Source organism: Typopeltis vanoorti, chromosome 2, assembly GCF_054136105.1.
Source record: "Typopeltis vanoorti isolate ZY-2024b chromosome 2, IOZ_Tvanoo_1.0, whole genome shotgun sequence".
In the NCBI taxonomy this organism is placed as follows: domain Eukaryota; kingdom Metazoa; phylum Arthropoda; class Arachnida; order Uropygi; family Thelyphonidae; genus Typopeltis; species Typopeltis vanoorti.
The window spans coordinates 184689428-184716124 of NC_143550.1; the positions used below are offsets into that span (position 1 = coordinate 184689428).

Below are 26697 nucleotides of genomic sequence, written 5' to 3' on the forward strand. Positions count from 1 at the left end.
ATACTTGAAAAGAGGGTAAGAAAAATTGTCGAAGAGAAACTTGGAGAACAAGTTGGGTTCAAGCCAAATAGGTGTTGTCAAGATCAGATATTCACTTCATGATACAGTTGAGAAATTATTAAGAGAGGCTGCCAGAGAGTCAAGGACTCATTGAGAGAGGCCATATACTACACAGACCACTTATCATACTTATTTTTGAATTCATTCACACTGCTTGCACATACCACATCCAATGGCAATCCATTCCAATCATGCATGACCCTATGAGAGAAAAATCTAGTCCTCATCCCCTTCATAGCAGAATTCACTTTCAGTTTTCAAGGGTTCCCTATTGTCCTTTCCCCAATGTCCATAAAATGAAAAATTTCATCAGTCGAAATTCCGTATGACCCTTTCAGAACTTTGTACGTCTCAATCATATCACTCCTGTTTTCTAGTGTCTGCAGTCTACAAATTCTCAGTCTGTCTTCATAATCAGCATTCCACAAACCTGATATAATTTTTAATATGATCTTTTCAACACTCTCTTTCTCCACTGAATAAGAATCACAACAAAAACCAGGAGACCAGACCTGAGCACAATAATCCAAGTGTGGTCTTATCAAGGCCTTGTAAAGAGGCAAAATGACATTCTTATCTTTGTACGTTAAAGTTTGTTTCAGCATTGCAAATATCTTTTGAGATCTTTGCTATATGGCCCCAGACGTCAGCTTGCTATCTACTAACATGCCAAGATCCCTCGTCCTATCGGTTTCTTCTAGCATAATCCTACCAGTATAATAACATTGGATCTCTAATCATGCCAAAGTGTATGACTTTACTTACATTGAACTGACATCCATTTTCCCATGCCCACAGTTCCAGCCTATTCAAATCATTCTGCAAGTACTGCATATCAGCAGCATTCCTGATTACCCTACCTATTTTTGCATCGTCATCAGCAAATGTCACCCTGTCAAATCCTTCCCAACATTCAGATTGAATAAGCAGACCAAGGATTGATACTTGTGATACACTGCTAGATATATTAAATCTTGCAGACTCACATCCCCCATATATCACTTTTTGATATCTATTAGTCAGCTATCCTCTTGCTAATATTTTATAATTTAATCTCATATTCTCCAGTTTATTCAACAGTATTCCATGCTGTATTCTGTCAAAAACCTTAGCAAAATCCAAAAATATCATGGCGTATTCATTTCCCATGTCTTGTTCAGTGGTAACATTATTATAGATTATATGCAAGTTGCTAAAACATACCCTTAGTAAACCTATGCTGTTCATGGCAAAGTAGAGATTTGCTGTCATCCCATTTCTGAATGCAATCCCTAACCAGTTTTTCCAAAATCTTCACCACCACTCCTGAATACTGACTGGTCGATCATTGGAGTCTTTGCACCACCCTTGTGCAATTGGATTATTATACATTGTTTCCATTCCTGGGGGAATCTTCCCTGTTCTGAGAAGACTCAAATTATATAGCCTGGTCAAATGAATAGCCATTTAAGCTGAACCACTGTTTTAGTACCTATGCTGTATCCCATTAGTCACTATTACTGAATTCTTATTCAGTTTGGGCAGCAGTTCTAATACCTCCTCTTCATACACCTGAGTTTCTTCATTTATTGAAGAGGTAGCAGTGAATGTTGCATACATCAGGTTGATAGCTTTTAGCAAAATGGGCACTCATTAGTTGAACAACCTTTTCTGCACCGGTCACCTTCACACCATCTGCATTCAAAAGTTATTCCTTCATATGCATTCTTTCTTTTACTTGCAGCATGTCGATAGAATTCTTGTGGGTTGTCTTTTCCTGCCTGCTGCTTATAATTTTCATAACAAACATCATCCTTATGCACATGGTATTCCTTTCACATCATCATCTTTCACATCACCCTGACAAGTAAAGATAGGGAGATTATTATCCCTCTTTGAGGCTGTCATTTGGTCTTATCTTGATTACTATGCACAGATTTGGTCATCTGAGTTTCTTGGGGATCAGGAGGTGTTGGAGAAGATTCAGAGATTAGTGACTAAGCTGGTGACAGGTCTGTGGAATGCTCCATATCAGGATAGGTTGAAAGTGTGAGGGTTGCAAAGTTTAGTTGATAGGTGGCAAAGAGGAGATGTGATAGAAACAGAAGTTATTAATGGGGTTCTATAAGATCAACACAAAGTAAATTTTGATAACCACAAAAGGTGGTTAGTCACTATATATATCACTTGCTGTTTATGCTTTTTTTTCAGCATTGAATTATTTGGTCTCACACTATGACTCTGAAGTTAGTTTTCTAAATGATTCAGTTTTCTCCTCACAAACATAAAACATCCCTCCATAGTTTGTGAGGTACATGCCATTGTCACTTTAGATGGACTTAGCATTCATTATGGAATGTTAACAATACCAAATTTTACTAAACTCCATCTAGCTAGAGTTGAGTACATAATTTCATATTTTTCTTCTTTATTCCCTTGCAAATGATGAAAATAAAAGGCAAATTTTTTTCAGTTTTTTTGACTTCCAAATACAAAATTAAACTACACTTCTTTATTTGAAATCTAGAAGAAACTTTTACATGGACTGACTGATAAAACGAATCAAATACTTTCTCATGCATTTTGTGAAATACATCTTAAAATGAATGAAGATCCAAATTAGCAATGTGTTTTACACATTTGACTGACTTCTGGTCTGGCAACAATTACCTGATCAGAATTTCAGATAAGCTGAATCTTAAATCTCAGGGTGGGGTTAGTGGAAGAATATTCTTTTTATATAAGACTGATAAAGCATTCATAACATGTAAACATGCAATTTTTGCTATTATTTTGTAGAGTCTAGAGAAGATAAGAAAATTGTGTTGCCAACAGCACCAAAATCATCAAGAGGATTGGATATTGATGTTGCTAAAGTTCCCACTAAACCACCATTCACAGCATTTGTAGGAAACTTGCCATTTGATGTTTGTGAGGAAGACATTCATAAATTTTTTAGACAATTTAAAGTAAGTGAATTTTTTATTATTGAAATAGTTTTTTTTTTAAAATGGTAATCTTTTATTTAATACTGTCTTTTAGTCACCTACTCACATCTTGAAGATGTTTTATGAGTATTATACACAGTAGCATTAGACTTTTTGTAATCCATTGCCTTCCCTGAAAGGTTAGCTGTATACTCATTTTACATATCATGGAGTAAGTATTAGATGATTAAAAAAAAAAAAAAAAAAACTTGCTCTAGAAATGCATTGAATTTTTTTATGCTACATCAAATCTCCAAGAATTAGGTTAACATATTCAAAATATATCCTTTTAATGTACTGCCAAGCTTTTTTATATTATAGTATAATATAATATAATTTGATATTATAGAACTTTTCTGAAATTATAAATATTTTGTTGTTGATGTTGCTAAAGATCCCCTAAACCACCATTCATATACTATGAATATATTATTTGAAGGTAATCAGTGTCTGTGAAGAACATCAAGCACTAAATCAAATCCTTCCCTACAAGGAGGGGTTTGATTTAGTGTTCTTTGTGATCATGGGGATCTCCCAGTGATGGTATGCCCTTTTCATTCTTATTCTTTATTCTACTTCTCCTGGCCTCAGTCGTTTTTACTCTCCTTTCTTCCAGACCATCATCACTGGGATCAAACCTTGCCACTGTATTTGTCATGTAGTGCTACCCATGGACATCTGTAAAGGGGAGGATTCTGGTAGTCTTGCTACTTTGGCCTCTGCTTCGACAAAATGGGAAGTCCTGGATGGCTCTGCCAGAGATCATTCAGTTAGTGGGCTTGCCTGCAAGGACAGTGTTGCAGTAAATTCCTATCCCCTGCCTTCAATACCCATGGTCTGGGTATTGAAGCTTGCTGTGGTGCTGGTATAGCATCTGAGGTATTCCTGGCATTGCATGCTGTCAGTGGGCATCCATGTGTGGCTCTGTGATGGGTTGGGAGCTCTGGTGCTGAAAAAAAATCTCTTCAGCATAAATTCTTCATCCTCAAATGTTTAAGGGACTCTAACAAAGTCCAAAGCAAAGACTGATACTGCAGATACATCATTTGATAACAAAAGCGAGAAACAAATGAAGTGATACTACCATGAATGCAACAGTTTTTCTCAACATCAATGCAACAGGCTAAAACCAAATAGGGAAAATGTCACACTTCTTCAGAAGGGTTTAGGACTGGCAGGTTCTTCCAAAACAGTTAAGAAACTACGTTCTGACAATATCTTTGTGGAAACATCATGCCAGCAACATTCTGAAAAACTGCTGAGAACATCATCAATGAATGAATACCAATCACAGTAATACCTCATAAAACACTCAATTTTTTGTAGAGGAGTAATATCAGAATGGGATCTCCTTGATGTTTTTGATGAGATATGTTCAGAGCTTAAAGATCAAGGATTGACAGCAATAAAATGGATTCTGATACATAGGAATGGTCACCTAGTTCCGAATATCATCAGGTTACCAGAATTATCATCCTCATAGATACACCTTAACCCCCAACATCTGTAAGAGCAGGATATCTCAACTTCCCTGTTAGGCTATATATCATTAATCCTCTAGATACTTGAAATGTCAGAAATGTGGACATGCCCAAACTGACTCTACTACCTGTGGCCAATGTGGAAGCAAAGGAACATAGTAAATAAATCTTGCTTTGCCAAGTGCTAAATCTGTCAACTCTCAGGGAATATATCCAGCCTACTCCCATGTACATGTTATTGCTGGAAGAATGAAAAAGAAATACAAAAGATTAAAACAGAAGAAAATATTTCATATCAGGATGAAAAAGGGGTGCTTAAGGGTCAAAGCTGTATAACTGAGAGGAGACCTCCACATAGCCTTTAAAGGAATGCGGAGAACCGACCAGGGCTTCTGACCTAATGTCCAATCCTCACCTTCTCATGGAGCACCCTGTTGGGTATTTACTTGGATACTGAACGAACGAGGATTGGCTGGCAATTTGGGATTTAGCCGACCAAATTGTATTCTTATTGGTTAAACCAAAATAAAAAATGATGGTACAACATGACAAAATTTCATGCTGGGTGGGGCGTCGCCCGGTTAAACAAGGCCCCCATTGTTTTCGCCAGGGAACCAGGGCGAACAGCGAAAAGTCAGCTACTGGAACAAATCTGAAAACAAATCCCAACTCAACATCACCAGAGTTAAAGATCGGTACTATCAACGTAAGAAACCTGAATGGCAAAGAAATGGAGCTACCTGAGGAATTAGATAAGTACCAGATCGACATAATAGGAGTGACTGAAACAAAAAAGACCAAAACTGGTGAGATCTTTCTGAGCAATAAATACAAAATATTATATTCAGGCAATGACAATCAAGGAAAAGGAGTAGCCATAGTATTCAACACAAAATACGAGGCTAATCTTCTTGAATGGCAGTCAGTCTCAAGAGTAATGTGGGCAAATATGAGAATGGGGAACTGGACAATGAGACTTATTTGTGCCTATGGTCCCACAGAAGGTTCTACTAAGGTAGAAGTGGAGGAATTTTTTGATGCTTTAGAAAAAGAAACTCACACAATGAAAAAGGAAAAGTTGGTCCTTGTTGGGGATCTAAATAGCAGAGTAGGAAATGATTGTGAGACATACAAAAATATTTTGGGAAAATTTGGAGAAAAGAGCAAAGCTAATAATAATGGCAAATATCTGTTGGATTTCTGCTCAGGACATGGACTGGTTATTACTAACACCATGTTCCAACATAAAAATGTGCACAAATTCACATGGAGAGAAGAGGCTAGGAATATGAAAAGTCTCATTGACTATGTTATTGTTGATAGTGATGTTTTCTCCCTGGTGCAGGACACCAGAGTGTACAGAGGATTTGAAATTGGAAGTGATCACTATCTAGTCTTGAGCAAGATAAAATTGAATTTCATATTGAAAAGAATAACATGTAAGAAAGTTTTAAAGCGAATAAAAGTTGAGCAGCTCTCAGATGTGAACTGTAGACTAAAATGCACAAAGATTATTGAAGAAAAAATGAAAGAGTTTGAGAACAGGAATCAAACCTTGGAGATTCAGTGGCAAACTCTGAAGAAAACATTGATTGATTCTGCCAGAGAGGCATGTGGTGAGATTGTCTGTAGGATAAAAAAATCAGAACTCCCTGGTGGACTCAGGAAGTTAAAGAGGCAGTGAAGGAAAAGAAGAAAGCATATCAAAATTTCCTGGCAAATAAGTCAGCTTGCGCTCTTAGAGAATATAGAGACAAATGCATGAATGCTAAACACTGTGTAAAACTAGCTAAACAAAAGTCATGGGAGGACTTTGGCAAGAATATAGAAAATAAATATCAAGAAGGTGGCAAAATATTCTGGAGGTTGTTGAAAAAGCTTAGAAATGGAGGAAAGAGTGCTGTAAAAGGAGTTAGAGATGATAAAGGTGACATGAAAATGGAAGAAAAAGATATCCTTGATGTATGGAGTAATTACTTTGAAAAACTGCTAAATGAAACAAGCAGTGATGACAGCACAGTGCTAAAAAACACTTACCAGACAGTCAGGAATACATATCCATACTTGAAGTAGAAAAAGCCATCAAAGGCTTGAAATGTGGAAAGGCAGCAGGAGTAGATGATATTCGACCAGAAATGCTGAAGTATGGTGGTATAAAAGTCTTACAGTGGCTGCACTGCATAGTTTAGAAGGCCTGGACAGAGGGACGAATTCCCAATGATTGGAGTAGAGCTCTCATAGTACCCATATATAAAAAGGGAAATAAAACTGCATGTGAGAATTACAGAGGTATTTCCCTACTGAGTGTTCCTGGCAAGATCTATGCAAGTATACTTGAGAAACGGTTGAGAAGAATTGTGGAAGAAAAGCTTGGTGAAGAACAAGCTGGATTCAGGCCAAATAGAGGCTCTCAGGATCAGATTTTCACTTTACGACAAATGGTTGAGATGTCATGGGAATATAACAAAGATCTGTATTTAAGTTTTGTCGATTTGGAAAAGGCATATGATAAGGTGCCAAGAGAGAAGCTATTCAATATGCTACAGTGTCAATGGGGCACTATAACAAGCAATACTTAGTCTTTATTTGAGTTGTAAGTCAGCAGTTAGAATTGAAGGAAGTACAGGAAGATGGTTTAATGTTAAATCTGGTGTGAGACAATGATGTACATTATCCCCTCTGTTATTCATTATCTATATGGATCACATTATGAAGGAAAGTGGTATTAAACATGATATCAAAATTGGAGATGTTATTGTCAGCTCTTTGCTTTATGCGGATGATGTTATACTTCTAAATAAATCCGCTACAAGTCTGCAAGATTCTCTGACTAAATTGAATAGCTGTTGTAATAGATATGGTATGAAGGTCAGCAATAAAAAGACAAAGACAATGAAAATAGGCAGAATCATTGAAAATGTCAAGTGTGTTGTGAATGGAGAACCTGTGGAACAAGTAAAACATTTCAGCTATTTAGGCATGATTTTTACTGAAGATGGTAAATTAAATATAGAAATAGACAACAGAATCAGCAAAGCTGGTATGGTGGGAAGTCAATTGAATAAATTCATATCGAATAAGAGAGAAATTAGTCAGAACACTAAATTAGCTGTATACAAGACAGTGTTCAAACCAGTTTTATCTTATGGATCTGAGAGCTGGGTCAGAAGTAAAACACTTGACCAAAGACTAGAGACCACAGATATGAGAGTCCTGAGAAAGATTAGAGGTGTGAACAGATGGCATCAATGGCAATATCATATTAAAAACAAGGATATTAGGAAAGAACTTGACATTGTCAGCATCCAGGAATGTGTTAGCATAGCTAATGTCAGGTGGTATGGTCACTTAAACAGAATGGGCGAGGAAAGATTAGCAAAACAAGTTTTCTCTGCCAGGTTGGCAGCAAAACGACCCAGAGGAAGACCAAGATATAGGTGGATTGATACGGTACAAAGTGCCTTAGACGATAGAAATATAAGATCTGATAATGTTGGAGTCTTGATAAGTAACAGACTGATTTGGAGGAAAATTGTAGATAGGAAATTAATAATGATGTAAATTTTTCATGTAGTACTATCATATGCTGTACACCCCTCGAGGGTACATAGCAGGAATTTGATGATGATGGTGATGATTTTGATATGTTGTAACATCGAGGGATTAATTAATCGCGTTAATCGAGGGATACCTGTATATACATTTTTACTTGTTTTTAACATAGTCTGGAAACTCTGCTCTAGAGATCAAACAGGAAACTTTTTCAAGCCACTTCAGGTGTTCAATAAGTGTGTGATGAAATTAATTTTCTACCTAAAGAAAATCACTCAGCAACAGACAGTCACAAACATTCATGCCAATAGCAGTATTCTAACCCACAGCCTATTGGTTGGAGAATGGATATGCTAATCATTCAGCCAACCAGGCTGGAAAACACCTAAAAACCTAGTGCCATTCAGCCCAAAAAAAAAAAAAAAGATCAAGATGGAGTTTGGGATATATTTTGTAGATATACCCATCACATTATATTCATTTAATATCTTTTAAATGTGTTCGGGCCAAAGAATGTTATGAATGACATCAGAGTTTTGAATTTACATTTACATTATATTCACAATCTAATGTAGCAGAGGTAAGTAACACAATTACCAATTTACATTATTTACAATTTACAATCAATCCAAAAATTGTATAGGATAAAATCCAGGAAATGAAAGGTAGATGCAGAACACACCATATTTGTCTACCATGGACCATAATTAATTTGTTGCTGCTGATTCCAAAGCTATTGTAGACACTTTGGGAGAAATGTTTGTTAGAATCTCAGCAACAGCTTCATCTCCTGATTTTTAATGTTGAAAGTGCAACAAGAGAAACAGTAGCTAAATTTTTCCATCAATGGGATTTGATTCACAATCAGCTGTTTATCAAGAAAGCACTAAAAAGAGCTGCTTTATTGTCTCACCCCAGCAAATCTTGATAACCCATTTTCCATCATCATTTGTGGATCTCCTTCTCTTAACATACAACAAAATATTTACAGAGGAAAAGTTTCCAGATTCTTTGCATTAGTCAGTTGTCATTACCATCCCAAAACCAGGAAAGGATACAACACAAGTGAACAATTGTTGACCTGTTGCTCTGAGCAGCCATTGTTATAAGATATTGGAGAAAATATACTTCTATGACAGATATTTTACTTTGATTAAAACCAATTGTTTATCTCTAACTCAATTTTGCTACTAAGTAAACAAAAAACTTGTATAAATGTGTATTTTAGCTTTTGTATTAGCTTATGTATTATGTATTAAAAGATGTATGATATTTTAATCTCTTTATATGCAAAGAGTAGTCTTTATGTGCACCTCGGTTTAATTGGACCAGTTGCTTAATTGGGAAAACTATGCTATTCGTAATGTAGCCCAATTAATGGAATCCAGTCTCTCTCTCTCTCTCTCTCTCTCTCTCTCTCTCTCTCTCTCTCTGTGTGTGTGTGTTTAATTTGCTGTTTGGATCAAGAAAATTTCTGTTCTAATGTTGATATTAATTCCTTGTATTGTTTTATCCTTGGTAGTAGTGTGTACAGGATTTTCCTTGGTTTATGTTTCAATGAACTTTTCTGCTATCTACCAGTATATCCTTAACTAATAACAGAAAATCAGTAGAGTGCTGAAATTTGCAAAATGAAAGTGATAAATTATTATTTTTGATATACTAGTCATTTGGCACAGAGCATACCCTTGAGGACCCCAAACTGCTTGGCTGTGGCAATTCTGCTCAAAGCCTTTCATTCCATTTTCATTAGAATTTTATCTTGGTAGGAGGAGGAGAAATGACTTTCACCTCTTCCTGTTATGAAATTCTCTATTTCCTAAAATGCAAATTGATATATATAGCAAAGTAATTAGATTACTATTTTTGATTACTCTGAACTTTATGTTGTTATTAAAAAATTTTAATCCATTTTTATTTATTTATTTATTATTATTATTATTATTATTATTTTTTTTTCTGGTTAGGCAAGATGATCAGCATGTTGACCATATATGATAGTGATGAGTTGAGATGCTGAGCGAAGATTATTAGTGGGATTGTGTGAAGAAAAAGAAATTCATTTTCCGAATGCGTGGGATGAATTTGAGGGACAGATGAAGCTATATAAAAGAGATGAACTACATTTAAATTGATTTTGTGTGAGTCAGTTGAGAAACTGTTGCTGTAGAGACAGCAATGACTGAAATGAATGGAAGACCTGAGTAAATGAGGTGGTAGAGGTGACATGGACGAGCAAAAAAGTAGGGTAGGAGAGCTTGTGAATGCAGAGGCGAGTTGGTATGAGTGAAGAGAATGAGCAGAAGACAAACAGGGAAATGGGGGAGGGTCAGTGACAGGGAAACACTGCATGACAGGAGTGGATGATGGATACAGGAGCAGGTGTGTGCATGCATGGATGCAAGAAAGGATTAATCTTATCATTACTGATCTTTCACTGAGGTATCAGTGATGATAGAGAAGAGTCACCTCCATGGGGGTATGGAAGAGTCATATGTGGGGGAGTGGGTTGGTGTTGCTTGTTATAGAACCAGAAATAAGTTAATATGTATTTGAAGTAAAGGAAATGAAATTGTAGCATTAATAGAGTATATTCACTCAAAAATTTTAGAATAAGCGAGACATGGTTAGATAGAGGTAGATGGATATGATGTTTTTTGTGAGGGTAGGCAAGGCAGAAGGGGAGGAATTCTGTTGCGATGGTAGCAGAGGAGTTTTCCTAATCTCAGGTGATTAGCAGTATGGTGTTAGGTGGAGGTGAATAGATTGAAAGATCTAGTTGGGAGATGCTATAGACCTGGTAATGTGGATGGCAGTGAGAAGGAAATATATATGCAAATCAATCTAGCTAATAAGAAAAGGATGATCATTATGGATGATTTTAATAATGATAATAAAGATTGGAATGAAGAGAGTGAATTTCTTGAGTTTTTGAGAGCCAGCTACCTTAGGCTGTATGTAACAGTGGGTACACAGGGATCAAGGGTCTTGGATTTAATTATTTCATCATAGGAATGGTATTATAAATGAGGTGTTGAATCTCGTTCCAGTTGGTGAGAATGACCATTAGATGATTACTTGGGTGGTGGCCAGCCATATGAGGACTTCTGTGAGAAAGAGATATATTATGGAACTATAAGGCTAGTGATTCTGATGAGCTCAGGAGACAGTTTGCAGGTATATATCATGTAATGAAGAATTGGGAGGAAAAGAGATCAATGTCGCTTGGGACTTGTTCAGGAGGCTGTCTGGCAGAGGCAATGCCCGAATACATTCCAAAGGTTAAGAGGTCAGATAAGGTGGGTGTGAAATGAGAATGAAAAGGTGAAGCATCTTTGAGATGAAGGATCTGGGGGTGTTGGTGGATAAGGACCTAAAATTTTGGGAACATTTTGCTAAAATTGTGAGGACAGCACAGTGCATTATGGGAATGATGCAGAGAGCACTGACATGTAGGAGTAAGGATGTTATGATTCTGTTGTATAAGGCTTTGATCAGACTTCACATGGATTATTGTGTGCAGATTTGGTCACTGGGTTTTTAAAAGGATGAAGAGATGTTGGAGAGGGTTCAGAGATGATTGACCAACATTGTTTCTGGTCTCTGGAATGTAGAGTATGAAGGCAGATTGAGGGAATGCAAATTGCATCGTGTAGTGGATAGAAAGATGTGGGGAGGGAAAGGACATGATTGAGACTTAAATATTGGTAAGGGATTATTAATGAATTAGTGTAGATCAAATTTTTCATAGAATGGCAGTGGGAGAAACAGGAAGCCATCCCTGTTTGGAATTCAGGAATGAGGAATTGGATGAGTATTTGGCATGTGTGGAGACAGTGAATGACTTCCCTCAATGAGTCATGAACTCCATGGAGGTCTGATGATGATTTCCATTCCTTAAGGAAGGAAATCATCATCATAATAATGATAATATGGTGATAAGATGATAATAATATGTTTGTTTTTTGTAGGTTATATCTGTACGTCTTCCACGAGAAGCAGGAGATAGAGGAAGAATGAGAGGATTTGGATATGCCGAATTTGAAGACAGAGAGACACTCATTGAAGCACTGTTTCAGAATAATGAGGTAAAGTGCAATTTGTAGAAATTTCCACAAATAGACTCCTTAGCCACCTTACTGGCCATTATGGATCAAATATGCATCCTCATATGCTTTCTATCCATCATATATTTCAATGTAATATCAATGGTATTACAATTTTAATATGCACTTCGCATCCATGGTAACTTGGATGTATATATACATCCTGGCCGGTTGCATGGTTAATGCTGCACAAAGGATTATTTAATTCATTTTGAAGATGAAAAAATAAAAATGTGTTAAATAAGTGAGAGACAGAATTTAATTATCCTTTGTCCAGTGGCTCCTAACAAAGCTTCTTAATTCATAACATTCATGATTCATTTAAATTTTTAATTATTTTTTCAAGTACTGAAACAGATAACTAAATGTAAGTCAGCGCATTTCATTATATTTCACTTTTTTATTTTATTTATATATTTTTGTGGTCTTCAGTCTTAAAGAAATATATTTTTGTAATCTTCAGTTTTAAAAAAATGAACAAAACACTTTTTCTCTTTAAGACCAGTTTTATGATGAAAATCATATCTTATATATTAAGTATAATTAAATATAATTCAGATGACCCTCACAATTTCATTGTTATACTTGTGCAAATAAAGTTTTAGATAGCCCAAGTCTGTCAGCTTGCATTCTTTTATTAGATCCTTCTAAACATTAAGCAGTTTTATCCCTTGCCTTGGGTTCAAGGTACCATTTGATAGGACTGCCTCTAAATTTTTTCTCAAGATTCTCGCAATAATACACTAGTGTCCAAAAGCTAAGGATGAACCACATTTTTACCTGTATATGAAAATAATTTCTTAACCATAAATGTGAACATAAATTTATTGTCAGCATATTAATAAATTGTATTACACACAAAATGTGTTATAAATTTTGTACAAATTAAATTACATTATGTTTTTGGCATCAGTTACAAATTTACTAAGGACGTAGTTAAGGAATTATGTGCAGTGCTTACAGAAAACTATGTGGAGAGGCATTTCAGTATGGAATATGTCTATCTTGAACTGCGATGCAGCTCTCACAGTATTATACCATGCTTAACACAGCGATTCAGGAGTTCTTGAAATCCAACTGACCTACTTTTCCTTTAGAGCAAGGATAAAGCCTTTTGTTTTCTGGAGGGGAATTTCGACCTGCAATGCATCTCCCTGTTTCCCAAACAGGTTCTTTGTGATTGAGATCCAAGCAGCATGCTTGCCACTTGATTCGATCAATATCCTTGTCTCCAGAAGTATCTCCACTGCTCTTGTATGATTTGGTGTGCCATTGTCATCCATAAAAATGAATTCTTCACCTACAGCACCACAGAACAATTGAACATGACATTGAAGAACTTCATTGCAATATCGTTGCCTGTTTTTCTAGCACTTGTAGCTTGGTGCATCCATTAAGCATAATGCCTCTCTACCCATTGATCCCAGTACTGCGTTATCTTTCCCTTTCAAGAACATTCTCACGACGATGGTAAGCAGTACCATTTTCATGCCAAATCAAGTGTTTTCTAGAATCGGAGGAAAGATTAAAACGACTCTCATCTGTAAAGAGTACATTAGCCCATTGGTATCTTGTTCATTTTTTATGGATTCAACGCTACTGAAAACATGCTGTAAGATGAGCTGTGGATAATGGGACGCAGACTACAGGCTTTCGGATGTATCACTCTGCTTATCGCAGACATCTTGCAACAGTTTGTCGAGATATCCATGTACCTGTGTTTGAATGGAGGTGACTTGCAAGCTGACCTACTATGGCGCATCAATTATGGTTTGCTGTTATAACCAAAAATCTGTCATATCATCCTTTGTGGTAGATCAGGGATGACCCCTTAGGGAACATCCAAAGCACATTCTATTGGTTTGAAACACTAACCAGAGCCTGGATTCAATGCTATGTGAGATTCCAAACTCTCTGGCAATATCAGTAATTCTGCAGCCTTCATCAAGCTTTTCAATAATTCTTCCTCATGTGAAATCATTTAGATAATGTGTTTAAGACATTGCAAGACATCCCAGTTTGCACCTCTATTCCTTTGCAAACAGAACTTCCTTCAAACACAGTTCGCCTAGTGCATGCGTTTGCCTTTTATCCTGTTGAGTGTTACCACATATGACCCCTTGCCATGCAATTCACAAATTTGAATGCATACTCACTTTCTACTCAAAATCGTTAGTTATACAAATTGCCACAAGCTGATTCGCTTGAATTTGCTTTTGTAATCTTCAGAAATAGTGTTCATCCTTAAGTTTTGGACACCAGTGTAGTTTTGTTTTTAACATCTTCTAAAAGGAATCTTTTTTTATCTTCTAAAAGGAATGCATTTTCTGTGACTGCATTCTTCACGAATTCTTGAGGACTCATCAGTGATATTTCACTTGTTAGGTATGGATTTCTTCTGCTTAAGAAAATAATACTAATACAGAAAAGTGTAAAGCTAAAGATCTTTATCACATCTCCTCTCAGCGAAAGGATCCAATACATCAAGTTGGTTTGAAATGAGTTCTGTAGAAAAAATGCCTTGCATTATGTGACTCTTTTGTATGCAGTTAAGTTAGATTGCACAGATTCCATGATGTGATTAGCCAATTATAAAAATCTCAAGTAAATTACATAGTTATAATTAGGTAATAAATTAACATAAGAGATGGAAATTTATCAAGACACAAAACAGGGAATGTAGTTTTTCTCCAACTCTCTTCAGTTATAAAAATATGGAAAATGTATATGTGGGTGGGTTGCAGACTAATTTTTTTACTTCCTTTTTTGTGCATGCAAACCTATCAATTGCAAATTACTTCAACTCTAAGTGGTTAACTCTTAATGAAATATATGGTGGGGTGTTGCTACAGACTTGGCCGCTCAGTTGCAAGGGATGAAGAAATGCATCACCAATTTAGCCTTATGGGTACCAAACGAATGATCATTATGGGTGACTTTCATTTTCCAAACATTGATTATGGAGAAGGGAAATCTCATGATAAGAAAGAAGAGGAATTTATTGAATTGTTGCAAAACAACTTTCTCAAACAGCATGTGAAAAAACCAACTCGAGGTCAAAGAGTGTTGGATTTGCTTATATATCATCAAAAGGGGTCTCTGTCAAGAATATAGCTATTTTACCACCAATTGGTGACAGTGATCATGCCGTTCTTTCTTGGGAAGTATCTAATTGTATTGATGTTCTGATTAAAGCAGATTGCATGCTGAACCAAAGCTGGAAATTATGATCAACTTAGCAGAATGCTATCTTTGGTCCCATGGTATCAGTTACTGAATGGGAAAAATGTTAGTAATGCATGGGAATCTTTGAAAAAATGCTTAAATGAGGCAGTATCTGAATGTATCCCTAGTGTTCGAAGAATAAATAGGTTGGGAGTGAAATAGATGTGCAACCTTATTAAGCAAGAGATCCACAAAAAGATGATGATGTGGAAAGAATATCGTGAAAATAAGAGTGAAAGAAGTTATGAAATACATAAAGCTCAGGCTAGAAAAGTAACAAGTATTGTGAGGAAAGCTAATCGGAATAAGACAAGAAATTGGCCATGCAAACAATTGAAACGGTACCTTATGAATTGCCTGGAAATTTCCTCTCTAGTAAAAGCTCATTAGTGTTCTGGTTTCTTCCACTATTGATTTCCATAGGGATTCTTTCTTATTCCATACTGCATACATTTGACAAATTCAGAAGGAAAGTTAAGTGATGCCCATGTGACTGCTCTTAAGATATCTAAGGCGTTTTATTTGGTTTTGCTAAAGGCATCAAGTTACAGATAGTTCTTTATCCTTAAACTTTGCAACTGATGGTGGGAAAAATACAGAGATTTGTTCCTTTCTCCTAATCTCCCCTCTTTTAGGACTGTTTGGCCTCTTGTCAATTAGATGGGTGTGGGGAAAAAATACCTTGCTAATGAAGATCTCTCTCTCTAACAAATTGGATTAGCTATGCTGATATTATTCATGTCCTGTACATATCAGGAAATATATGTAGACAGTTGCTTAGTCAAAGTTCAAGATTACTGTAACTAGTGCAGATATGTCTGCTATCCAAACCAGCACTGCCAGACTGATAGTTTGATTTACTGTAAGGAGATTTTGGTTGGTTGCAATTGTATCTAAAGCTATGATGCTAATATTATTATGTCTGTTAATTTCACTTGTTCTCAGACTCCTGTCTCCATGTGTTAAAAAAAAAAAAAAAAAATGCCAGTGAAAGAGGAATTTTATTATCTGCATGCAGGCAAACCAATTTACTTATCTCTGGCTGAAAAGTTATTATAAAGATTCCTTTTATTCTAGATGAGTTACCTTTTGAGAATGTGTTTTCTGAAGATTTTAATATAGCTTTTCATGCAAGAAAGAAGATATAGTACTTGCTTTTTTTTAGGCATGAATTCAGCATCAATTTTTTTTTTTCTTTTTCATGCTAATTTTTAGGCATGTTAGGAAATAAAGTAAAGTTCTCTGTCATTGTCATTGATTCCTAAGACTCTTAAATGCCTATGATTTCCCAAGTATCCTTGATTTTGTAACCATAATGGGGATAAGATGGTTAGTCATATTGGCATAAGTTGGTCAGGCCAATGTTAGATTATCTAACATTGGCCTGACCAACTTTCTGTCCAATTTGCTCAATTCCAGTATGAAGAAAACCTAATTTTCTGGCAGAAAAAACTACCACCATTGTATGAGTGAGTTAACTCACCTTCAGTTGAAAAGCTCTGATAAAGGTGTCAGACAAGATTCTATTCAAACCCAGTTCTTTCTAAGTAAAGGGGCATCCATTGAAACATGATAAGCTACAAAGGGTCTCTATTCTTAAGAAGGTACAAAAAAGTACCTTTCTAACAGACGCATATCGGATGTGTGAAACATTAATGAAGCATTTCAGCTGAAGGTGAATTGCAGAGGTGGTGGAGTGTATCCTCATAGACTGGAATAGTTAACAGACATAATATATTATCCACATGCTTTACTTTCATTTTCAGCCAATTCAAATCCTAAACATTAATCAAACTGTCAGTCTGACAGTGTAGGATTTGGATATCAGACTTTAAAATAAATTATTACACAGCAAGAATTTCAGAAATTATTATTATTGATCTTTTACTAGGAGACTATATAGTATCAGGCCTGTTTAATGGGCAGGAGCATGAAATCCATGAATGCCTGGACTGTGCACATATCTACTTCCAAATGTGTTGGAAGTGATTTTATGGAAAACCAGTGCACCTAGAGAACTACACCCCCTTCTCTCCAACAGGCTGAGACAAACAAATTCAGTGCTGGTAAGGGATAATAGCAGGTAATCTGTACCTGAGTAATGACCGCTGTGGTTGAACCGATTATGCATAACAGGATATTCAATTCACTTTATAGGTTGTATAAAAATCACAATTTACAGTTATGAATCTCTTTTTACAATTGTTTTCACATGTTGGAACTCATTACGTTTTAACTGCACACATACTGATGATTGATAATATGTATTCAGGTTAGCACCATATTTAAATAGTAGTAAATTAGATAATCATTATATTTAAAATTTTAACCACAATGTATCAAATTTTTTGTTATACAAGGCCATCACTGCTTTTGTAATTTGTTACTGGAAGCCATTTCACACATTTTCATCTATTCATTCAAATTAAGTCGATATTGAATCCAACATTATTTCAAAGCCCAATAGAGAAACTACAGGAGATTCTATATATTCATGCTGAATATATAAAAACTATATAAAAGTTTTGGCGGTTACAAGTGTACATTTATATGTATGCTTTTATATATTTTATATAGTTTCTATATATTCAGCATGAAACTCTTGTAGTTTCTCTATTCGGCTTTGAAATTATGTTGGATTCAGTATCCACTTAATTTGAATGATTTTGCATCGCCTAAGTGAAGCCTTTTGGCTCTCTTTTTAAGTAAGTTTTCATCTGTTGTTTAAAACAAACATTGTCTATTCAAACTTTTTTTTTTCACTATCTTTTTATTATGTCCTCTTGTTCAACCCACTGCATTGAACTTCTGCTGCTCTGAACACACTAATAAATTTCAATTAATTTTCCTCTTTATAACTATTAGATAAATTCGTCACCTTACAACAAATAACTGATTCTCATAACTATTGTGATAGTGCCCTTCGTGCATTTAGCCGGTCTTCTTGGAACCCCTTTAATTCTCTTGGCAGTATTAAATATTTGAATGAGTAGAGTTGATTCATAATCTAACATTGGCCTGACAAACAAAACTTGTATAATGGTATCAAAACTTCTTTTCTTCTACAAGGGAAGCCTTTAATTAAACCTACAGTCTCTATACTTTTGTGATATGCTGGCCAATATATGATTCCCAAACTTAAATTCCCTATTCACCAAAAATTGAAATCTTTCAATTTATTAACTCTTTCTAGTTTATCTATTCTTCTCCTATTTAATACCATGTTCTTAACAAATTACATAGTTGTTATTTATTCACATTACATTTTTAACTCCACTTTCCCTGTCTGCTCTTCAGATCTTTTAAGTGACTTATTTCATCCAAACAGTTTACTGTTCCACCCATTGTCATTAGAAAGAGAAACGTTGTTTAGTACTTGAACCTAAATAATTTATGAATTTATTAAATAAGAGCCGACACCAGACCCTGGGATACTTCTAACCACCAATTTCCTAAACTTATTTGGCATATTTGCAAACATCAGGTTTTGATGTGGAATGCCATCAGAGACCTTGAGGAAATATATGTGAGCATGTGGAAAATATTTATAATATGAAGTTAATGCGAAACATGTTGAAGTGCATGTTGAAATGAAGTTCAAAAGTTACTAGTTGTGCCGACATTATCTTTAAATTTCTGCTATGTTTACTGAAATAATGTACAGAATACCATGTAGCTAGTAATGATGTACTGAATGATTAAGTGTAGATCATTACTAGCTAGCTTCTTATCAGCTGTTTTCCTGTTTTTTGCTGTTTGTCAAGGTCTTACTTTCTGGTATTCTACGATGATGATATCAATCCACCCCAATCTTCTGTCTATTATCCTGATGACAAACACCTGATTTGTTAACCATACTATCTTACATTAGCTATATTCACATATTTCTGAATGCCAACATGTCAGTCTCTAAGACTTCTTGTTCTATCTCCATGTAAATTTATGCACTCTCCTTTGCACACACTCTCTCTCTCTCTCTCTCTCTCCACTGTATAAGAATCACAATGGAAGCCAGGTGACCAGATCTGTGCACATTAATTCAAGTGAGGTGTTATCAAGGCCTTGTACAAAAAAAAAAAAAAAAAAGACTTATCTTTGTCAAGGTTCATTTTAACATTGCCATTATTCTCTGAGTTGTATTTACGATTTTTCCTATATGACCCTTGAACTTCTGTTTACTAAACTCCAAGCTCCCTAGCCTCATCATCAGTTTTTTCCAAGCATAATCCCACCAATATAATATAACATTGGATATCTAATCACGCAAAAGTGCATGATGACTTTACATTTATTAACATTGAAATGACGACCTTCACATGCCCAAAATTCCAGCCTATTCAAATCATTTTGCAAGTACTGCATATTAACAGCACTCCAAGAATTACCCCACCTATCTTTGGATCATCAGCAAATAGCTGTATGTCACATGTCAAATTGTTCCCAATGTCATTAATATACAGATTGACTATATTAATATACATTAATATAAAGAATAAACTAAGGACTGATCCTTGAGATGCTGTAAAATCTTGTATAGAAGGATTTTAGAATAAAATTTCTTCTATACTGATTTTACTTGGGAAATAAAATTAATTTAATATACTGGTAATTTGATTAATGCTTAACTCAATTTTTCTATAATAAACCTGAAAAAATATTAGAATAAATTGTAATAAGAAATTGTACAGACAAAGAATAACTCAGACGGGATTAAAAATGTAAGACCTGAGGCTATTGCAACTCACGAAGGTCAACAAAGTACAGGGTTTCCTGACTTAACTCAGCGGCCGCCAGGTAGAAAATCCGGGTGATTCAATCTGTAAGAGTTCCAAGGTCGGCAGAGCAGAATAAAAGGGGGATGAATCGACGGAAAAAAGGGCTTTTCGGTGCCGGCTATCGATGCAAGGTTTTGTCGGCATGAGCCTTTCGGAGGCTAGGTTTCGGTTTTCCAGTTTCGGTTTTCCTTTCCTGCTCTAGCTACGAGGAGTTTCCAGTGGGCCCTGCTGTTCCAAGGAAAGGGATCTATGTCTCGCTGCCCGAAGATGATGGGAGGCTTGTAATAGCCGTGGCGATCTACTCCAGAGTCCCACCGCTATATCCCTTGACGATCACCGCGTGTGAACTATCATCGATGTCGTAAAAAGTGCCACATGTGAATTTTACCAGAAAGTAGAAGGTGTCAACGATCTCTAGGGTCTTGTGTAATGACCTGGATGATAAAGTAACAAGTAAGACTTTGGTGTAGGACTTTCCTAGATGTGAAATTAATGGCAAAGATTGCTGGATTTTTTTTTTTTGTTTGTTAGCATAAAGAACAGTAGACAGTAAGGACAGAAAGCTGATTTGCTTAAAATAATTGTGAAGATGCAGAGTTATAAGGAATTAGATGATGTATAATGAAGAGGGAATAGTATGTGAAAGTTATGTTAAGCCTAATATCATGTATAGTCTGAGTTAAATTAATGTAAACTATGTGCAAGTTTGCTTCCATGTCCGAATTATCTGTGAGCATAATTAATTGCATTAACGAGAAATGTTAAGTAATCTAGTGGAGAACCAGACACATGAATTTTATGTTTTTTCCATGTCAATTTTGATTAGTGAATTTGAGTTGAATTAATTTAGTATGTGTAGTGTAAACTTTTTTTAGTACTTTGATTTAGCATGAATAAAATATTTTGTTTGTCAAATAACTTGCTTGATTCTGCCTGACCAATGCACTTCTCATAAAAAGATAGAACCTGTATGACCTTAAGAGTAAAAGTAGCCATGACTGACGAATAGTAGATTTAAACGTTGCTTGACTTAGAGATAAATATTAGAGACATTTCCATGTTGTGCTGAGTGCTTTTTTTTTGCATGTATTGGAAGATATTCAATTCCTCTACGCGATCTCCGATGCCTCAGTCGTAAATACAAATTTTCAGAGTTCATTGTGAGAAAAAGCCAGCTATTTGGACAAAGGAATTGGCTCCAGCCAGATGCAATTCCTAATATTCTGAAATACGTACATGTGAAATAGCATAGTCACGACCTTGAGAGGGTTGGAATTAAATTGATAGACTGAAGGGATTAAAGGTAATAGATTATTTCAAGCAACGAGATTATACACTTGGTGTACGACTGATAATAAGAGAAACAAAAAAAAAATAATATTGCGATATATTAAAGTAAGTTTAAAGGATACAGACTTTAAATTAAAGATAAAGAAAATAAAATTTTTACTTATATAAAATATATAAATATAAAAATATAACATTATATAAAAATAAAATCCTTTATTTTTACAACACACCACTGATTATCTTGAATCTTGCAGATTCACATGCCCCATATACTACTTTTTTATATCTATCAGTTAGCCTTCTTCTCATCCATGCCAATAGTTTATAATTCAGTTCAACATATTCTCCAGTTTATGCAACAGTATTCCATGCTGTATTCTGTCAAAATCCTTACCAAAATCCAAAAGTATCATGATGTATCCATTCCCCTTGTCTAGTTTAATGGTAATATTATTATAGAATGTGAGCAAGTTGCTGAAACATGACATTGGATCAGAAGCCCTAGTCAGTTCTCTGCATTCCTTACTGGTTATATGAATGTCTTCTCCCAATTATCTTGCTTTGGACTTTAAGTAACCTTTGGGAATTATAATTACAGCTAATATATTCAAGGCTTGTGCAGCTCAGTGGAAGTAATGCTTACATCCTCTGTGATAGGCCTTCCAAAGGTAGACTTAAGTTCAAGTCTAGTTTCCCCCTGGAGGAACTTTTTCTAAGCCCATCTTTGAGTGGTTCCCGAGTTAGCTGTTCTCTGGAATGGGCAAGTGGGTATTTTCTCCCAGAAACTCAGGGTTTCTCTTTCCTGTAAAACCCACATTATTTCAGACAGTAACATATCTTGTTAGGGTTAGGTACCAAGAGATGGTAACACTTGTTTGCTAACTGCTCTTCATTGGCAATGCCTATAATTAGTGATAGACATGAGCCAGCTATCTCTGATTGGCTACTGGTGGAGTTTGACTTGCCCACTCAATCTCCAAAAGCTAGATAGGGTTTAAAGGCTTTGCTTACTCTCTATAAGGGAATAAAAGGCGTTAGCTGATTTTAAAAAAAAAAATTTTTTTTAAGCTAATATATTCTTGATTCCTTATGTAAATAATTTTCATTTCTTTCATCAGGGACTAATTGTGATTTTTTAAAATTTTGATATCACTAATTACTCATTATGCATCTGGGAGAATGATTTTATAAGGAGAAAAGCTACAGGCAGAAGCATCATGGGCAATGTGGTATTTAATTTGATGGATTTTTCTGGTGGATCTGCATGTTCTGTTTCATTTTCATGTCTTTCTAATTTGTCACTTCTATTTCTTTGGCTTTGTTATGAGGTTTTCTACTAAATTATAATTCATGTATTCTATAACAAATAAATGTGCTGAAGCCTTTTATTCTGCAAAGGGAATAAAATCATGATAGATAACCCAAGATTATCAATGATTTAATTGGCATCTAGGGAAGAGAGTACAGCAGACATCTGCTGCCATCTTGTGATCCATAATACTCTATTTATTAGTGAAATAGAGTGTATGATCTACGGTTGATATTCTTGAGTTACTTTACTAAGGGGCTCACATTGATAAGTACAGGCATGGCAAACCTGAGATACCCAAGCTAAATCCAATCTTACTTCCAACAGTATACTTTTGGTATGTTATATCTGTAGACTGGTCCTACTCTTTTCCCCTTTACTCTCTCTATTAGAGCAATTCAAAGGGCTAGGAGATGGCTCTTCCCTTTCAAATTGTAGTTTCCACTATCTGCTTAAAAAAAAAAAAGAAAAAAAAGGCAAGCCTAGTTGCTTTTAAGTGGCAGCCCTACCATTAGGATACCTATTGTCATCATGCTAGTAACGTGACATAGGGAAACACATATTACCTTCATTCTCAACGAAATCTAAACCAGATGGAAAATGTGGGAAAAGACCGCAAATTGGAAAAGGTTAAGAAACTTTGAAAAAAGAAAATTGTGGTGAATGAAATATGCTATATTAGAAGAATAACACATAAAGAAGAAGATTTAAATAAAATTTTAAATGAAGGAAATATAGAAATTATAGAAAATTAAACAAAATATAGAAACAAAACAAAAAAAAACTTTAAGGAATAAAAGAAACATCTAATCATCATAGCATATATGGCGGAGTAGACAAACAAATACATGCAAAAGCTGGTGTAGTGATTTGGACCCATAAATCAATAAAGCAAAAATAACTCATTATACATACTGGAATGAAAGAATATTAGAAGTACAATTAAAATTAAAGGAAGCAAACTTAACATTTCCCTGAAGAAGGAAGAGAAGAAGAAAATGATGACTTTTACAAACAGATACAAGGAATATATGAAAAAAATAAAATAGACAATATAATTATAGCTGAATATCCTAATGCCAGAATAGAAATGAAAAAAATTAATAATAATAATAGAAAAATTTGGAGAACCAACAGTAAACAAGAATAGAAATAACTCATTGATTATATAATATATAATTAAAAATAATGAACACATTCTACAAACATAAAAATATACATGGTGTGCAAGAGGATAAAAATTAATAATAGACTACTTTATAGCAAATGAAAAGCAGCAAACCTCTTCCTAGATGTTAAAGTCAGGAGAGGGCTAGAAGTAGATACAGATCGTTATTTAGTGCAGGAAAAATTAAGGTTTTCATCAAATTGGTTACAAAAAAAAAAAAAAAAAAACTAGAGAAGCAAAATCTAATTACGAAGTTGGACTAATAAATGATTTAAGTAATTTATACCAACAGAGGATTAACAACTATTTATAAAAAATACAAGAAAATGAAGACATCGAGAAAGAGTGGAATAATATAAGAGATTATTACATCAGCAGCATATAATAGGAACACACAAAAAATCTCATAAATAAAAAAATGACATATGTGGGACAATGAAATAAAAACAGTAATTGAAAATAAAAAGGTGGTTTTTAAAAGATGGTTAAGTAGCAAAACAAGAAGATGAAATTGAATATATAAAAAAAAAAGATGAGGAATAGTTAAAAGAGAAACCAGAAAGCTGGGAAGAATTTGTATCATATCTAGAAAATGATATGTACAAAGACCTAATGTGTATAAAATGACAAAGCACATGAAAATGCAGATATAAAAGAAGTATAAATTGTGAAATAGATTTAAAAGAATTCTTGTATTATTTTACAGGTCTTTGGAGAGATAACACCAACATAAAAAATATAAAAGAAATTATACCAGAAACTTACAAAATGCTTTAAATGATATAATAACAAAGAAAGAATTAATGGAAAACCTAAGTAAAATAAAAAATAGTAAATCAGCAGGAGAAGATGAGATAAACTCTGACCTGTAAATTTTCTGGAAAAAATTTCATCAAAGATTATTAACCCTTTCTGACCAGAATTTTTTTTTCCAAGCAAAAAAAAATTTTCTATTTATTTTGTCTTTAGGTCTAAAAAAGCAAGAGAATCAAGTATTTTGATGAAAAATATATTTCAGGATAGGAATTCTGACTGACTGATTCCATATGGAATCATTATATTCTGGTAGCAAATGTTCAACTTCTGAGCTTATACTCTAATCCAATATATGCATATTATTCTACTAAGTCATAAAAACTGATATTGGTAAGATTTATACGTATAATATATACCTGTTATTATATTAAAGAAATGGAACTATGAAATACAATACCAATTGGAATCATTCGCCACTTAATATGGGCTACGAAAGCCAAGACAGTTAGTGATTCCAATTGGAATCACTAGGGCAGAAAGGGTTAAAATTTTTAAATAAAATATATACAAATGGAGAAATACCAATAGAATGGAATTCAATATAGTAATACCTATATTTAAAAAGGTGAATAAAACAAAACCTGCTAATTAACAGAGATATTAGTCTATTGAATACATGCTGCAAAATATATAGTAGAATACTTAATGAAAAATTGAAAATATACAGTGCAAAAATATTATTAGAATGTCAAAATGGGTTTAGAAAAGGATGCTCTACAATGGGTACAGCTTTTGTTTAAAATTCTTATAGAGAAAAGAGAATTTAATTTCGAAACTCATTTAGAAATTTAGAACTCATCTTTTGTTTGTTTATATATTATGTAAAAGCATTGACAAAATAAAAAGAAATATACTGTTTGATATATTACAAAGAATAAATATTCCTATATTTTACTAATGCAAAATTTAATATATACAAAGATAGTGAAATAAAAATAAACGAAAAAAATATCTGAAAAACAATGTATAAACCAAGGAGTAAGATAGGGTTGCTTTCTGTCTCCAACACTTTTTACTATATAAACTGTCTATCAATAATTGTGCGGACACGTCAGCAAATTACAATTGATACCAGCAGGCGAAATCCTAATATCGAATATGTCCACCTTTGGCTTTGATCACCTCCTGCACTTTTTGAGAGAGGCTTTCCATCAGTTTGTGGCAGACATCAGCTGCCAATCCAATTCATCCCACAGGTGTTCAGTGGGGGTTGAGATCAGGACTCTGTGCAGGCCTTGGTAGTCATTTAACACCCATCTCTTCATGCCATTCCATAACAGCTGCAGGTTTGTGGCATGGGGCATTGTCATCTTGATAGTAACATGGGTCTGTTCCATAGAAACTCCACAGTGTAGGCAGCACCTGCTTATCCAGAATATCAAGGTATTGAGCTGCCTTCATGGACCCACAGACAGTGACCAGTGGTCCCACTCCAAACCAGCTGAATGCATCTCACACCATTACTTTTTCACCACCTGGTACAATATACCAAGCTTCCTCCACACCCAGTGTTCAGATAGTAGGAAGCAGTATTTCACCATGCCATCAGACTGGAAACAGGTGAACCTTTATTCATTGCTCCAGAGTACCATTTTCTACTGGTCAGTTGTCTAGTTCACATGCTCTGTGCACCATGCCAGATAAGCTACCTTGTTTGTTTTTGTGAGATTGGCTTGTGTGCTGCTGCTCTTCCATGGAAATTCAGTAGATGGAATTCTTTTCATACAGTATTAGTGCTCATTGTGGTGTTACTGGCACTCTGAGCTCATCACAGTTGATCTGTACCGTTTGTAGTTTGTTTTTGCATGGTGTTTAAACACCATGCAAAAACAAACCGTTTTAACACCCATGTCAGTCATTTTTGGTGGCCGTCCTGGGTGTTTTCTTGCACTACTGATGCCAGAACAACTCCATTTGTTGATCACATTGCCAGCTGTTGATTTATGGAT

The 26697-nt window shown here is 34.9% G+C and overlaps 1 protein-coding gene across 1 annotated transcript in view; it reads left to right on the top strand.

Annotated features, from left to right (window-relative positions):
• Window positions 1-26697, top strand: part of LOC150109732 (eukaryotic translation initiation factor 4B-like) — a 221831-nt gene that overhangs the window by 60735 nt on the left and 134399 nt on the right. Inside the window, exons 3-4 of the mRNA XM_090409900.1 lie at window positions 2839-3008; window positions 12031-12147. Of these exons, the coding sequence (XP_090266026.1) occupies window positions 2839-3008; window positions 12031-12147 (287 nt within the window). The remainder of the gene's footprint in view (window positions 1-2838; window positions 3009-12030; window positions 12148-26697) is intronic.